Source organism: Haemorhous mexicanus, chromosome 2 (genome assembly GCF_027477595.1).
Source record: "Haemorhous mexicanus isolate bHaeMex1 chromosome 2, bHaeMex1.pri, whole genome shotgun sequence".
Lineage (NCBI taxonomy): Eukaryota > Metazoa > Chordata > Aves > Passeriformes > Fringillidae > Haemorhous > Haemorhous mexicanus.
Genome location: NC_082342.1, coordinates 58,909,021 through 58,925,077, shown reverse-complemented (window position 1 = coordinate 58,925,077; position 16,057 = coordinate 58,909,021). Strand labels below are relative to the sequence as shown.

The following is a 16,057-nucleotide window of genomic DNA, read 5'->3' as shown; positions in this document are numbered from 1 at the left end:
TTTAGGGCAGACATAGGTAAATTATAAAGCAAACTTGAGAAATGTACTTCTTTCTTTTCATGTCTCTTACTAAATGCATGCTGTAAAGTGGCACAGTGTTTAAGGGAGTGCATTAGAATCCAGTTGATTTTTTTTTTTTTTTTTGCTGTTTCTTTTTATTCTTTTGCAGAGTATTTTTTTCCTCTCTTCTTTCTGGCTTACTTGAGAAATGAAGTCATAAACTGTATCGCAGATTATAAAGTCAGAAGTTGGTTCATCCTGAGTTAGTATAGCCTATCTGGGAATCAGGAGGCTAAATTAAAAATGCAGTTATAAAACAGCATATATTTGGAAGCTTTGTTCTCTTAAACCCGAACCTTCTGTTGACTGACGTTAGATGATCCAGAAGCAGATGCTGCAGCAGCTATTTGTTGATTTAGTTGCTATGGTGACATGATACATTCATGTACAGCAGGAAGCTCACTGTACATTGGCTAATTTGATAGGAAGGAAGGCTTGAGGTAGGTATTGCTGACTATATTGTTAATTGATCCTACCTTTCACATCCTGCCTCCACATGCTTGGTGGATGCACAGCTATAGAGGAAGGTGAAGGGAGATCCTCCTGCGTGGCGTTCAGGTTTAGGTGCCCTGTTCACAAGAGGGGGGGCAGTGTTCCACACATCCCCGAAGATTACCTCAGTACTGAGTGAATGGAACAGATTGGAGCAGCCGGAGTGGTGCCTGTTGAATCTTCCTTCATCCTTTGTCACTGTGGTAGCACCAGTTGAATGAGAGAAATAAAAGGATGCGAGCAACAGTAAGTCAAAGTGCTAAGGCTTTTGAAATGGGTTATGAGATAAAGCATGTCACTAATTAACATCTTGATTGCAACAATTAGTGGAGAAAAATGTAATTGTTCTGAATACGTGCCCTAATGACAGAGCATAAATGTGGCTCTGCCTAGTAGTTGTGTCTTTTCTAGAAATACACCCTTTTATAATCTTATTGCAGACAGGTTGTTAAAGATACAGTGTACATCTTACAAAGAGCTTGGCTGTACCACCCTCTTAACAGGTTCAGTGTTTTAAAAAATTTTTTCAAGTCAGAATGACCAAGAGTATTAGCTATGATGTTTTCCCAAATTTGAAAAATATTCAAGAATTATTCTACCTTTGTCGTTTTGGGTAAAAATCTTCTCATGAGTACTGCTGAGCTAATTTCAGTTGCAGTATTTTTAGACAAACCACTGCTGTCTTTTTTTTTTTTTCCCTGTTGATTTGTTTTAGCAGTGCATTTAGAAATACGATTTTGGTGAAGTCTTTCCATTGTTTGTGATTGCTGACAATCTTTTGCTACTGACTCAGCACCTATAACCATATAATGCTAAATATAGATATTTTAAGATTAATAATAAACAAAACCAAAAAAAACCCCACCAAGCCTGAAACACTCTTCTCTTTCCTAGAAAAACATCTCAGAAAATAGTATTTTTTCTGCTAGTATAGAAATGGTTTGTGATTCTGTTATCTTTAAATTATGGTTTTGAATGTCCAACCAAACATTTTGGAACACTTTACCCTTTTGCTTTTTAGGAAGTTTGTAGAAAAAACCCCCAAAACTCCTCATAATCTCAAAGAACACACACATTCCCCAAAACCACTCCAGAATGAGGGGAAAACAGAACTCTGGTTTTTAGTAATATTGTTTTGCTCCAACTTGTAATCTTCCTTGCTGTACAGGAGCAGTCTCTTACTATATAGTTAAATTTAAGTCTGCTTTAACCACAGTTTGTAATGTGACATACTCTTACTTCTTCATGTTATATATTTAATATTAATAATGACAAAAATTATTGTACCATGTTCTAGCTTCCCTCCTCCTTCCACTTTTTTCTTCACATCTTACTTCCCGCTTTTTTGGTGTTTTAATGTGCGTGCCAGGCTAGGAATCATCTTTGTTTCTAAAGGATTGCTTTGTTTGTTTGTTTGTTTGTTGTGATATATTTAGTAGTAGATCTATTAGCATTCTAGTTATATATGTTCAGAGGCTTTTTGCTTGCTTGGAAAATTTGTCCCAGATTTCATTCATTCTGGAAAAATATGTAAATTCACAAAGCATATCTAACTTCTTTTAGAGGAAGATACAAAGTAACTCTTTCAGTTCCTTTCCCCTTCAGAGTGATGTAGTGGGTGGCTGGGGAGAGAGAAGCATTCAAAATGCACTTTTACACTGAAATTCATTCTGGTTCCTTTTGTTTTCTTGCCTTTGTGGCTGTAGCCAGTGCTAACCTATGGAGAGAACAGTCTTCATGTGGGCTTATCCCACAACTTCACACATGACACAAATGTTTAATGTATTTTGATTTCTTTAGTCTCAGTCAGGATTTTAAAAATTAACCTTTTTCTTTTCCCCTTCAGGAAGCTGATAGTCCTTGGTACTGAAAGATGGGTTTGAGAGCCAAGATATTCTGGAGACAGAACAAGCTTGGTTATTTATTTTTCTTTATTGCAGATACAAAAACTTTTTTCCCATATCCCAGTAACTCTAAAATTATAGTTTCAGTTTTTCAGCTAACACTTAGCTGGTTTGGAATAAACCTGTAATTATTAGGAAAGCCAATTTTTTAAAATGATATTTTACATTCAGTAGCTAATAACTTCTTTTACTGATAGAGAATCTTTTAATGCTTCGAAAACATTTATTTTGACAAGACAGATTATTACATGCTAGGAAAGATTTGAAAATTTGGCTGTAAATACCAAACCTGCAAACAAAGTTTTATTGTATCTGACTTGATTCCCTTGATATTTGTGCTTAGAAGAATCAGAAACTGTTTCAGTCAGTCCTGTCCTGTCAGAAATACAGGTATTATTTGAACATTCGCTCTAAAATGTGTATTATTTAAGATCATTATGATTTGGTAAGGATAAGTTAAACTCTCTTCCATAAACCATACTCAAATCTAATCTGCAAAAAATTTTCCAAATTAGGAAGATCCTCATAACTTTATAGAGCAGTGTGAAGGAGAAGGTTAAAAAAGTCTTAATTCTGAATTTGGTTTTTTGTGTCTGTGTAAAAGAGTATCTAGTATACTTCTAAACACATTTTTTTTGGGGGGGTGGTATTGAGTTGTTTTGTTGTGGTTTTTTTGAGTTTTGGTGGTTTTGGTTTTTCTTACTTTGGACTAAATTCAAATTTTTAGAACCTAAACAATAAATTAAGAATATTATTAGTATTTTGAATATGTAGATTTTTTATCAAATAAAATTTCTTTTGCCTGATAGGTCCACTGCATGTATGAAATTGATAGAAATTACAAAATAATTTTGAGGTACCAGTTTTTGATTGGCTGTATGGTGTGTGTTTTTTTGGGGAGGAAGCTTTGTTCTTTAGCCTTTTAAATTTTATTTGAGACCTGCTTTTGCACGTATAATGGTGAGCAAAAGAGAAATATGTCAAACTTGCTGTGAGATCTTTTGAATCTTTTGAAGTTAGCTTTTAGAGCTCTGTGATTTATTTCATTATTTACTTATCAGCTTTTTTTTTTCTTTCACGGGGACAGAAATAGTTTGAACTTCTAATTGTATTTACAGTTTCTGCTTTGGAAAGATGTTGCGTTAAAACAGTGAAGATGTTAATGCTTAGGGATTAGTCCTAATCTGTTTTTGTTTTTCTGCTCTGCAAGTCTTTCACCTCATCTAGGGTCCTTTTCAGAATTAATCCAATTTTGATATTAGTACTTCACAATGATGTCCATAGGTTTATGTTTCCATCTTTTTTGCTAACCACCTGACAGAGACCAGTTATTAATTGTGCAAGGCTATTTATAGTTAGTCACTTTTTTTCCGCTGAAAGCGCCAGGGAAGCTTTTTCCTTCATGTTGCAATGTAAATACGCGTTAGTGATGGTGCCACAAGTCTAATGCTGCCTTTCTTTTCTGTCAGGCTGAAATTAGTTTGAAACCTGTCAGTCTCCTGGTACATCACTACTTCTGTTAGGAGGATGGACGTTCAAGTAGAGAAGCTTGTAGAAGTGCGTATCTTACAGAATGAAGGGTTCATTAAATTATTTCAATGGAGTTAATGGGCTTTTTGGCCTTAATTATTGTGCAAACAAACATATCCAAAACAAGATTAGCTAACTCTGTATTTTAAATTCCATTCTGCCCTCACTGTGCTCCAGTGAAGAAATAAATTAACTGTGTATTCATCCGGCACGAGCTAAATCTTAGTGTGCTTATGAAAGTATTCTGTATACCTAGTGGCAAAGATTAGTAAGATACAAATCAGCTGTATTTTGTATTGTTGCTGTTTTGCTTTTGAAAGACACTGCCATGACCATATTGGCAGGGTGAAATACCTCGAAGGATCTTATTTTGGCTTCTGCAGCCTCTGCTTCTTGCTGATAAAAATTACTTCTAGACCTTTATGGAGGTAAGTGTTAACATTTGGCCTTAAGTTTTTCCTTTCTTTGGAGCAGCCTGCTGAGTCAAGGTGGCTGCAGCTCTGCCTTGCACAGCTTTCTCTTCCACCTTTTGTTGCTTGCATTCTTACAGGGGTTTCTTTATGACTCCAGCCATTTTTATCAAATTCATTTCTTTTGTGTTAGAAACAAGCTGAAGACTTGAAAAAAACATTAAACTCCTTTCCTGCTTCAGTCTGCAGAAACATCCTGTATTTTCTCTTGCAGACAGTGAAGAGTTTTACTGAATAAAAAAAGTAACATTGAGCATTCTTCTTTTTGAACATTTGTCCTTCCATTGCTTCTTTAGATGCAAGATCTAAATACTTTCCATCCTGCTCACACTGATGTAGTAATAAATCCTGTATGAGATCTTAAGATGTAATAATTTAAAAATAATTATGTCTGTTAATGGTAGTATGTGCAAGTCGGTGTTACATATCTCTGTAGGATGTGATTGTACTACTTGAGTTGCAATAAAATTATATTCAATTTGGAATTCTTTAGGGAGAGAATTATTGCATTCTAAAAATCTATTTGCCATATCTGCCCAGCTCAAATTGTGATTTAAGGTGAAGAATAGATTTTCAAAACCACTCTAGAGTGTGTCCCTTATTTAGCCTTCAAAAAGGCATGATATTGTAGTGCTTCTTCAGGATACTGACTGTAACTGTTTACTTATTAGTACTTTAAATGTGCTCTGAATGTTCATGGAGACTGACACTGTCGTCAAACAAGTCAGTTTTAGTAAATCTTTTCTTGCAAACTGGTAAGAGTGATCTCAGCAACAGTTTTCAGATCTGTATGGACCTGTGTTATGCTCAGGACTACTAAATCATGTTCATTATTGCAGGTGACTGTTCCAGAATCTGGGAATGTTCCCAAGTACTGCTTACTTTGCTAATGTAAATGTGGCTTTAGGTAGCACTGATGTGGTCAAGGCAATATAGCAGTTCTGCCAGGAGAGATTGGGAATATTAAAACCCCTTGGTTTGCACACTGGGTACAAGGAGATGGGAATTGCCAAGACTTAAAAAATATTGAAGGAGGTGGATGAAATTTATTCAGAACTGTTTTTCAGCAACTCCCATGGCAGAGAAGCTAGGGAATATGTAATTAGTAGGAGATGGTTTTAAAATGTCTAAAAAGAAAATTTCAGGAACTTACTGCCATAGGAGGTTGTGGAGGCAGTTCAAATTGTAAGTGAACTCAAAGAGTTTAGGCAAACGTATGGACAGTAAGAGGGATGGACTGCCGAAAGTGGCCTGGCTCACACACTCTCCTTAAACAGCATCTCAGTTGATATATTAGAGTCAGAGTGCTTGGCTAGATGGGCTACTGACCCAGACTGTCAGGTCATTTCCTGTGTTCTTGCTTGGCTTCAGCTTCTGCCTGAGTTCAAACAGCCGTTTCAGGAAATACACACTGAGCTTTCTAATACATGGCATTATTAGTTTTGTTAGAAGGCTTTTTGTTAGGAGGTCTGTGCCAATCCGGGCAATTAAATTAAACTACTACAAAGCTTACTATGTTGCTCATTTGGTTTGGATTTATTTTCCAAAGTAGTCTATATAAAAAAAATAAGTGCCATTGAAAAGTGTGAAATTTCACTTCTAAAACTTACAGTTTTGACAACTGATGTTTCAGGCATTTCAAACTTCAGCCATTCAGTGGCCACTTTTTTATTAATGCAACAACTGCTTTTAACATAAGTGTGTATCTGCACTCTTGTATTGTCAACTTGTATGCTAATCTCTGGAAAGAGATTTTGTATTGTTTTTCATCAGGATCTGTATTGAGGTCATGTGGATCATCATTAAACAACTGTTTAAAGGAAACAATTTATAGTCACAGTGGAAATGACATAGAACTAGTTGACCTAATACTCCTATTCCTTAATGGCAATGCTTTATCGTGATTTGAGACAAAAATACATTGTCAAAATTCTGATAGCATTCAGAAATTACACTTTTAAATTTTATGATGTTCCATTATAGTTGGTTGTGCTTTATAAGTACTTGTATGATTCTAGAACTTGTATCAAGGCTTCAGTATCCCAAGTTCACATTATTTTGTTAAGATTGTGAAGTTCTCAATTAGTGTTTTGTCGATTTAGTGAAAGAAATAGCCCTTGAAAAGTGCCCATGCTAAAGGTGCCTCCCACTGAGACTGACTCATCACAAATGAGGTTTTTATCTGAGTATCATAGTTACCTTAGAGGAGCAGGCAAAGGGTAGAATGCATGTCAGCCTTTGAGTAGCAGAACTTTGCTTGCTCTGAGTAAAGCAACAGAATTTGTCACAAAAAGATTGAGGCACAGGAAGAGAGGCTGGACCATCAGATTTTTACGAAGCTTTTCTCTTAGTTCAAGCCAATTTGAATGTTTTACCCAGAAGAGGAAGGAGATCAAGATCCAGAATATTCAGTGTGAAAGACTCAGGCCCTAGTTTTCAGAAGTACTGATGTCAGGGTGCATGAAGTAACGTGTTGGCTGGTGGGGTGTGCAAGCCTACACAAGGGCACCTCAAATGAGATGAAAGAGCTGTAAATAAGCAACTCTTAGATTTATTGTTCTACTTTTTTTTACCTACACCATGATGCTATGTAAAATCCATGTTACATTTTCCTTGAGAGAAATTTCTTGCATCCTTGATTATGTACTGCAGACTTCAATTAGATAAAGGGAAATTCCTGTGAGTAACTGTCAGTCAATTGTACTGTCTCTTCTGACCAGAAAGGTACCAATCTCTCTCCATGCATAGCTTTAATTTTTCTTATTTCAAATCATGTCTGCTGAGGTGCAGAGTGTCAGAAATGCCCTTCTCAACGCTGTGATCACTCCATGGGGTTCAACTGTGATAAAGTTGGTCCAGAAACCCCTTTTGGTCATACACTGCCCCAGCACAAAGACTGCTGAAGTCAGCAGTTCTTGAAACTTCTGAAATTTCAACCCTGATTCAGAATCTCTTTTGGCACACTTGGCAGGATACACAGCCAACCTTGTAATAGTTGTAAAATAAAAATGTGAATGCACTACATAGAAGCAAGGCTAAAAGTGGGAGTCAGTGAAATGCAATCAGGCATCAAGTAGGCTAATTGTCCATTGACAAAAGGCATTCTATTTCCTGTTTCTGGGAACTGAGATCTAATTAAACTGCATGAAGTTGGTGAGTCTTCTCACCCTTTGGATTGACAATTGGATGTCATCAGAGATGTGAAAATCAGATGGCATCCTAAGTGTCAGAATGGTGCTGGACTCCATCAATTGACCTGTTGCTGCTCCTGAGCAGTGCCTGTCTCACTGTTGCACCTTGGCTGCCATGCTGAGCCTTTAGCTTCTCAGAGCAGCTGTGAAGTGAGCCACCAAGATGCTCACACAGGAGAAGCTGATTTAACAGAGAACCAGGAGACACAGGACCCACTTGCTGCAGTTGGGCCGGTGTGTGTGTTCCCATGCTCAAATCCTCTCTGCCAGCTGGACCTCAGGTTTGGATGGCCTGCAGCAAGAAGTCTGGGCAAGAACAGCCAGCAAGTTCCTACAACAGCATTATTACCCAGATTACCAACCTCAGACACTCACACAGGGTAAATAGGGACAACTGGGAATACAGTCAACCCACATTTCCTGTTTCTTTAAAAGCAGGAATCAAGGGCCAGGCATCACCATAAAGCATTTCTGCTTCTCACAGTTCATATGATGGCAACAGAATATTAAGCTGAGAATGGTACAGATTGACATGTAAGCTGTAGCCAGAATGGCTCCTCCCAGGAGTTTGGGCACCTAAATCAGCCAAAAGAGATGGGCAAATGTAGCTATCCAGCCCACACATAACAGATGGAGAGACATTCTCATGTACCATGAAGCTTTTAGGTACTTTTATACCAGTCTAAACGTCGAGCTAAAATTTTCAATTGTAGCAGAGGGAAGAGTATTTCAATGAAATATGTCTTGAAAAAGTTATGCCTGCTTGGGGAGTCCAAAAAGAAATTGTAAGAACTCATCTATTCATATTTCTCTTCATCATCACATTCTGAAGGTGATGATAGCCAGTTGTTAAAAAACTACCTTCAAACACTTCAAAATAAACTCTGGCAATACAGTATTTTCTGAAGACCTTTAAGTCTTCTTTGAAATTCATTACTAAAATCATCTTGTTTAGATTATATTATGAATGCTAACTGAATTTTACATTGAGCCACACTTCAGAAGATCTGGAAGATGTAATAGCTTGATAAAAATGTAAATATTGATACAGTTCATTATTTTTTCTCAAACAGCCAAAGCTTCTAGAAAAAACATGGGAAACAAGATAGTATTTTTAAACTGCTTGCTTGAAGCTGAGCTAATCAGTGTTGACTAACACAGCACAAGCTTGAAAATGTGAATGTCTGTCATATCTCATCAATATGTTAGTGTTAGAACTTGTCATCTTTTCTTTAATTTGTGAAATTGCTCCACCAAAAAGGGAGGAATTCATAGGATTTCTGCCATTTTCTTATCCTTTCCTTTGTGTCTGGTATTCCTAAAATAAGTAACACTCAAGTTTCCAGTTCTGGGGGTTTTGGTTGGTTGGTTGGTTGTGTTTTTGTAAACATGAAAGATTTTATTTTCTTTTAGTAATTTAACAAAGTAAAATTTTGGCCATAATACTCAGGAGTTGTGTTTCTAAAGATTTCTTTCCTACTGATTTGTAGAGGGAGGAGGACATAGGCTTTATTTAGACATGTGCAAGCAAGACTGAAGAACGTTCTGTCCAGAAAGGAAATTATAAAATGCACCTGCTTTTCTACTTTTAAAAGTTTTTTTTCTCCTTTGTTCATAATTTTAGCTAGGTTTTTCATGTTAACAAACTTCTTTTCCTCACAGAAGGGCAGGTTTCAAATAAAAGTACAGGAATCTAAAATGGTGACAGGCTTCTGCTTTGGTACAGACTTTCTCTGTTTATTTTGGCTGCTTTGTGCTTTGCTATCATTTCTGCATTGCTTGGGTTTACAAAATTGGGATAACCGGCTTTCCACAAATAAAATTATACCTACTGTTTCATGCTGGGCATCTGGTACACTTACTTTGTCATGACTTCTAATTTTTTTTATCATTAATGAATGTACAAATATGCTTGGGTCATATAAAGAGGGACATGACGCAGTATTTTCCTTGTGTTGAAAACTGTCAAGTGGTTGATGTCAAGCACTGAGAATTCTAGACTTCCTTCTGAAAGTTTACGTAATGGTTTGATTAATGTTGAAGTTAATACAGTTTGTTGAAATAAATTAAGCTGTACAAATAGCTTTTTAATTATACCAAGCAGTTGAGAAAATAAAATTTGTACAGGCACTGTTTTACTTAGTTGTTATTCTCTCCTTCATTCTTTGAAAAATGTTTGTTTAAAAATATCTGTGCTTGTTCTTGCTCTTATCTATTTCTCTGTGGGATGAAGACAGCAAGAAGTGTGGAGTGAAAAATAATGTATTTACTAACCAGAAAAAAAAATTGCTTTTTTCCCCAGTAATTTTTTTTTTTTTTTTTTTTGCACATACCAGACTTCTGTAACATATTCCCATGTAATGGTTGTAAACACTCTTTTATTTTTAAGGTTATTCTTGTGCAAGTTAATCCAGGGGAAGCATTTACAATAAGAAGAGAAGATGGACAGTTTCAGTGCATTACAGGTAAAGTTGATACATTTATTTTCATATTTTCTGAGTCTGAATCGGGATTAATAAAAGGCAATTTGTGGTGAAAGTAAAAGAATGACAGAATTTATTTTAAATACAAGAGCTGTTTAAAGACCTAAAAGATTATGTGCTAAGGATCATTGGGATTTAGATTTCACTGCCATAAACCAAGTACTTTTTCTTACATTATAGTAGATGAAATTAAATTTCGTGGGGAGGAAAAAGGAGGAACATTTTCAGATTGCAAAGCAAGCACGGAAAGGCTGTTGGAGCAACTTTTGACTAAGCTCATTTATTTCACAGACCTCAAATTAAAAGCTCAAACTGTTAATATGGCTTGAGTTTAGTTTTTTTTATTCTTTACTATCACGTGGACATTGTTTCCCTGTCAGTTATCCCACCTAGTTTCTCATTATCTCTAGGAGCCAAATGGCATTATTTCTGAGTTCTAGCAAGTGCAGCTTCAAAATACAAATGTTTCATCTAAGCATAGCATCCCCTTATGCAGTGGTCAGTTTGGATGTTGTTTTCTATTCCAAATGGCCAGAGCTACCAGTTAAGCAGATCTAGAAGGTACTGTGAGAAATGAGCAATCAGCCATTGCTGCTGCACAGAATACCATTTTACTGCCTTGTAAGAGAGTATCCACAGATTCAGCTATGCGGTCACATTTTTGCTTGTCATCATCTGGGCCAGTGAATTCGTCCTTTTTTTTTTTTCTTATTCCCCCTGGATGTTGGCCCAGCTCCAACAGATACTGTTCTGGGAATTTGAAGCAAATATTTTCCAGTTCCTTTCCCTCTTCTCTCCAGTCTGAAAAGAGCTGAAAGGTCTGCTTTCCAGTGTCATAGTCAGGTCCTCTGGCTACGAAACAACTGATTCAAAGGAGGCCTTAGATGCTAATTAAGTTTATATTGACAGTTCTTAAAGTTTACATGTCTGTTAGCACCATATTTCAAGACTTTGTGCTGATTGCATGGTATTCTTGCATCCTTTGAGCCACCAATGGATCAGTGTTGCAGCTCACCATTCTATACAGCTTACTTGAAAAATGGTATGTAATAATTATTAGACAGTACTGGGGGAAATAAAATTATTTTTGTCTTGCAATTCAAGTCAAAGAACAGATGAGATATATTTTGCTTCTATTGCACAAAATACTGAGTGAAGTGGCATGTGTTGCATGTTTGGTTCTAATTTTTGATTTACCAAATGGTCTTATTGGTGGAGAATAAATTGACACTTTCCTGGCATAATTGTCTTCAAAGCAGGAATTTTTTAATGAACTGCAAAAATATTAACATCATATCCTTACAGATATGGTTCTAACCTTCCATGGTACAGCTTTTATCCTTGCCTGGTGTCCCATGCTTTTGGAGCAGGCAGCTTGCTATTGTGATTTGATTCAGCTGTGGATTTCTTCATCCTTTATATGTGAAAGTGAACATGAGCAAGTTACTAGATGATTGTTTCTGGGACTCCCTAAGTGTAAGCTGAGGTACAGTCTTTACCACTTTGCTGAAAAATGGCACTGCAGTCTGGAAGACTACATCCCAAATCAGTACCACAGTTTTTGCAAACTTCCTGTTACATAGATATTCTTCTTGTCTTTCCCCCTTCCTGAAGATGAAATTGTGGATTATAGTTGGTAGGTAAATAGGGATCATAAAGTTATTTTTCATATCTGTGAATTCAGTAATATTCATAGAGAACTTGAGTTGCACCTGATCTTTTGAATATTGCTTTTCTGGTCTGTTCTTGCCACTTCTGAGACATTTCTGTGTTTTTGAGTGCTGTGCCAATGGATCTTTCTACCTTTTGGGCTGTTTGGTCTATCTTCCTTAAAGAAGAAATTCCTCTAGTAATTGATGCTGTTCCTTTTTCATTATATGTATTGCAGCTCATGAGGAGTGTCTACTGTTTGGTTTTCTGTGCAGAGATTTGTATAAAACAAACTATTTTAGATGGTGTAAACTGTAGAGAGTAATTTGGTATTGGTCCTTTTTTGTTCTGCCACAACTTCTCAAGCATGGTTTGCCCTTGACTTGTCTACAAAATGCATTATCAGTCTGCAAAATGGGTTATAGCTACAGGAGTCTATCGCATTGTCTTGAAAGTAAGAAAGAAAGCAAGCTCACATAATTTACTTGATTTTTTCTTCACTGTATGCACTCAGTTGTTAGGTGAAATCATAGTTATAGATGTGGAAATATATAATGAGAATGGTTTGGATAAATGTACAAAGATGTTTATATTTAGAAAGCAAGCATGAAAATGACTCTGACTTGAAAGTCTTTTAAATTCTCTGACTTAAAAGTCTATGCAAAGAACACATATACAGTTTTTTCAGTGATGTATGATATAAAAAATTGAAATTTTGTAAATGTAGTACTAAAATGAAAGAGTGGAAGTTGACAAGTAGCGAGATGTTTATGGATCCTAGATATCAGTGCAGGTTGCACTGATACATTAGTTTGAATGATTCGGTAAGTCACGCTTCCTTGGATAATTCTAAATCTCTCTTGGGCTTTATTGCTGGTCAATTCACCTTGATATTGTGCTGTCTGCTGAAGTCAATGTGGATTGTTAATAAATCTTACCATAATTAATTGTGGTTTTTTGTATCAAATATTTGTCTGTTGGAAACATTCAGATGCTCTGTCAATCTTTGTGCTGTTCTTGTCATCTATTCTATTTTTAAAGAGGACTGTCCTGACTTTGGCAACACTGTACATAGGGTAAAATTCCTCAGCCTAAAAATGATGAGAGTTAGTGTCTCTTCAGGAGAAAGGAAAGGTGTGAATAAAGTGACTGTTTGGAGCTGTCCTTGAGTAAATGAAGTAATGAAAACTTAAAGCGCTAATTAATGGAGAAGCACGCAATGCATTTTCTGTGAACTATGCTTCTGAAGAAAATGCTGCATTTGCATGCACGTCTTTGTACTGACTTACCATACGTCTGCTCTCACAGGTGGTCTGTAAAGCTTTGACTGGTTTGGACCTACATTAAGTGAGAAGCAGCTTCTTACTGTGGTCCTCTTCCATGACAGTGGAATATTGAGTGAAAAGAATAATTCCTGGTTTGAAATTTCCTAAGGATGGCAGGAGAGCAGTAATGGTTAAGGGACCCTTGATCCTTAGTGAATTCCATTCCTTTATTCTGGTGACCTTTTAATGACTTAAAATAACGTGTATTTTATTCTTTATTTCTGTAGAAAAAGAAGCATGGTTACTTTGTATTTCTGTAGTTAGGAGTCTTGGATCATAGTTGGGTTTCTGTTGTCTGTATTTTGACTTAAATACAGCCTTGATTGAGCACTTCTGTATGCCAGTGGGCATATTTTTTCAGATATTATAAAATATTTTCTTTGCCTGCCTAGAGATTTGTCTGATTGTAACAACTCGTGCTCCCCCTTGATGCAGTTTCAATTTAAACCATTTGTCAGTCTCTAACTTTACAAAAATACCATGCATTCCTTGCTAGATAGATAGGAACTTATCTGTCTGTATAATCATGTGTTAGACCAAAATGTTTATTTTCAAAAGAGGTCTTTTAAATATATGAAAATTTTCTCATATACTAGAAATTTCTCATATACTAGACTTTTGTGGAAGCTTTCCTTAAGCCAAAATTTTCTTCTGTTAATGTGAAGTAATCAGCTACATTACAGTGATTCAGAAAACCAGGTTTGAAATGTATGAATGGGTTCTCTTTGTAGAAGTGAATTACTGCAGATCACTCATTCATGAATTCTTCCTATTGCAGAGTAAATGAATGAAGATGACTCATCTTGAGGACATTTTGTAACAGTCCCAAGTTACAGCTAAAGGCTATTAAATGTTACTTGACACAATAAGAGAGACCATGTTCTATATGTCTCTGCAAAGGAAAATTGCCATTTTCATAACAGAATAAGAAGACTTATGTAAATTAGAATGAGTCATAAATGCTTCATGCTTTGAAATTAAATGAAGTATCGGTATAAAGGTTAGGCTCTGGGATAAAAGTTAAGCAAGCTTAATCTAATTTTTTCTCTTTGAAATAAGAAATAAAATTCTTCTGAAAAGTGTTTTCAAGGAATTCAATAGGAAAAGAAGATATATCAATTCTGAGACTGCAGTAGTGAAACACAAACTTCAGTTTGTTCTAAGATCAGCTTGAGCTTTGCAAAACCAAACCTGTCCATTACCCAGAATATTTTGTGAATAAAACTGGTACAGAATCATAGAATGGTTTGGGTGGGAAGAGACCTTCAGTGGTCATCTACTTCCAACTTCTCTGCCATAGGGGTGGACACCTTCCACTAGACCAGGTTGCTGAGAGCCCCGTCCTGTCTGGCTAGGAACAGTTCCAGGGATGGAGCATCCACAACTTCTCTGGGCAATCTCTGACGGTGCCTCACCACCCTCATGAAAGTTTCTTTCTTATAGCCAATCTAAACCTCCTCTCTTTTAGTTTAAAATGCTGCCTCTTGACCTGTAACAATACATTCTGATAAAAAGTCTTTCTCCATCCATTTTATAAACCCCTTTATATAATCAAAGGCTGCAATAAGGTATCCCCCATCATTTTCTCTTCTTTAGGCTGAACAATCCCAACTCTCTCAGCCTGTCTTCACAGGAGAAATGCTCCAACCTTCTGACCATTTTTTTGGTCCTCCTCTGGACCCTCTTCAAGTCCATGTCTGTCTTGTGCTGAGGAGCCCAGGACTCCAGGTGGGAGGAGAATCACCTCCCTTGCCCTGCTGGACATGCTGCCTTTGATGCAGCCCAAGATACAGTTGGCTGTCTGGGCTGCGAGTACACATTGCCAGCTTGTGTCTAGTTTTTCATCTACCAGTATCCCCAAGTTTTCTGCAAGGCAGCTTTTAATCTGTTTTCTAGTCTTTTCTGCTGTCAGGCTTAGTGTGGTTTTGATTGTTTACAGATACTGTTACAGCAGCCAGACTGAGCATCTTAAAATTCGAAAGTAACTGCTATTTAAGTACATTTGAAGCAAAACCCCCTACATTTATCTTGTTCAAATATCATCTTGTGCTTTGGTGTTGAGTTTTATTTTAACATTGGAAGTGGTTAAAGACCTATCATAAATTCTGTACAAATTGCCACAGACCCCTGAGAAAGGGACTTTGTTAGTTGCTAATGGTCATTGGGAGATGCTTCCCTTGCAAGACCACCATAGCTTATCAAATCCTAAACCACTGTGGTAAGTGGAGGAAGTGTGTGCTGTCATTCTGTGATGATTTTATAATGCACAGAGATACTTGGCAGTGCAGTAGTGGTCACATCTATAGACTTAAAGGGTGACATCACCTCTAGAAATACCATATCTTGTTTGTGAAACTATTTGGTATCCACATTAGCACTGGGCAAAGTTTAGGAATAAAAGAACATTTATTTAAATACACAGCTCTCAAGTAATGGAACAAACTAGCAAAAGCAATAAAACACTATTAAGAGTTCTCTCCTAGAGCATATCTAGTCTTCTAGGTAGCTTAATGGCCTGAGTAATGGACCCCTTACAAGTAAACCCAGATGTGTATTACAGAGATCTAGTGCATTGGTTTTCCTGCTTCCGTTAAGAACAGCTTACTGAAGATAGCCTGAGAAGCTGCTCTGGGTGCTCTTTTTTTCTGTAGCCTGAGAAGAAACTAATTTTTCATCCTTGTTTCCATTTATCTGTTTCTCATTTCTAAATACTGAAATGCTGCATGAAAACATGTGTAAGTTTATTTGCTTTCCTTTTAATCTTTAATGATGATTTGCAGCTTTTCTCCACAGTAGACTTCTGAAAATAGACGTAAGGTTTTATGTATCAGTTAATTAAAAAAAGAATCTAAAAAACCCCTCAAAACAACCTCACCCTAAACAATAAATTATTTCAGTTATCATCTCCATTCCTTCTATGTAGAAGATTAAAGATATTATGTAAGGCTGAAA

The 16,057-nt window shown here is 36.5% G+C and overlaps 1 protein-coding gene across 4 annotated transcripts in view; it reads left to right on the top strand.

Annotated features, from left to right (window-relative positions):
- Positions 1–16,057, top strand: part of FNDC3A (fibronectin type III domain containing 3A) — a 111,325-nt gene that overhangs the window by 27,040 nt on the left and 68,228 nt on the right. For 3 of the 4 annotated variants that reach the window (XM_059839013.1, XM_059839014.1, XM_059839015.1), the window contains one exon: positions 10,037–10,112. In XM_059839013.1, coding sequence (XP_059694996.1) covers positions 10,037–10,112 — 76 coding nt within the window. Of the gene's footprint in view, positions 1–771; positions 799–10,036; positions 10,113–16,057 lie in introns of those variants that run through there. The other variant, XM_059839016.1, reaches the window with a different exon arrangement.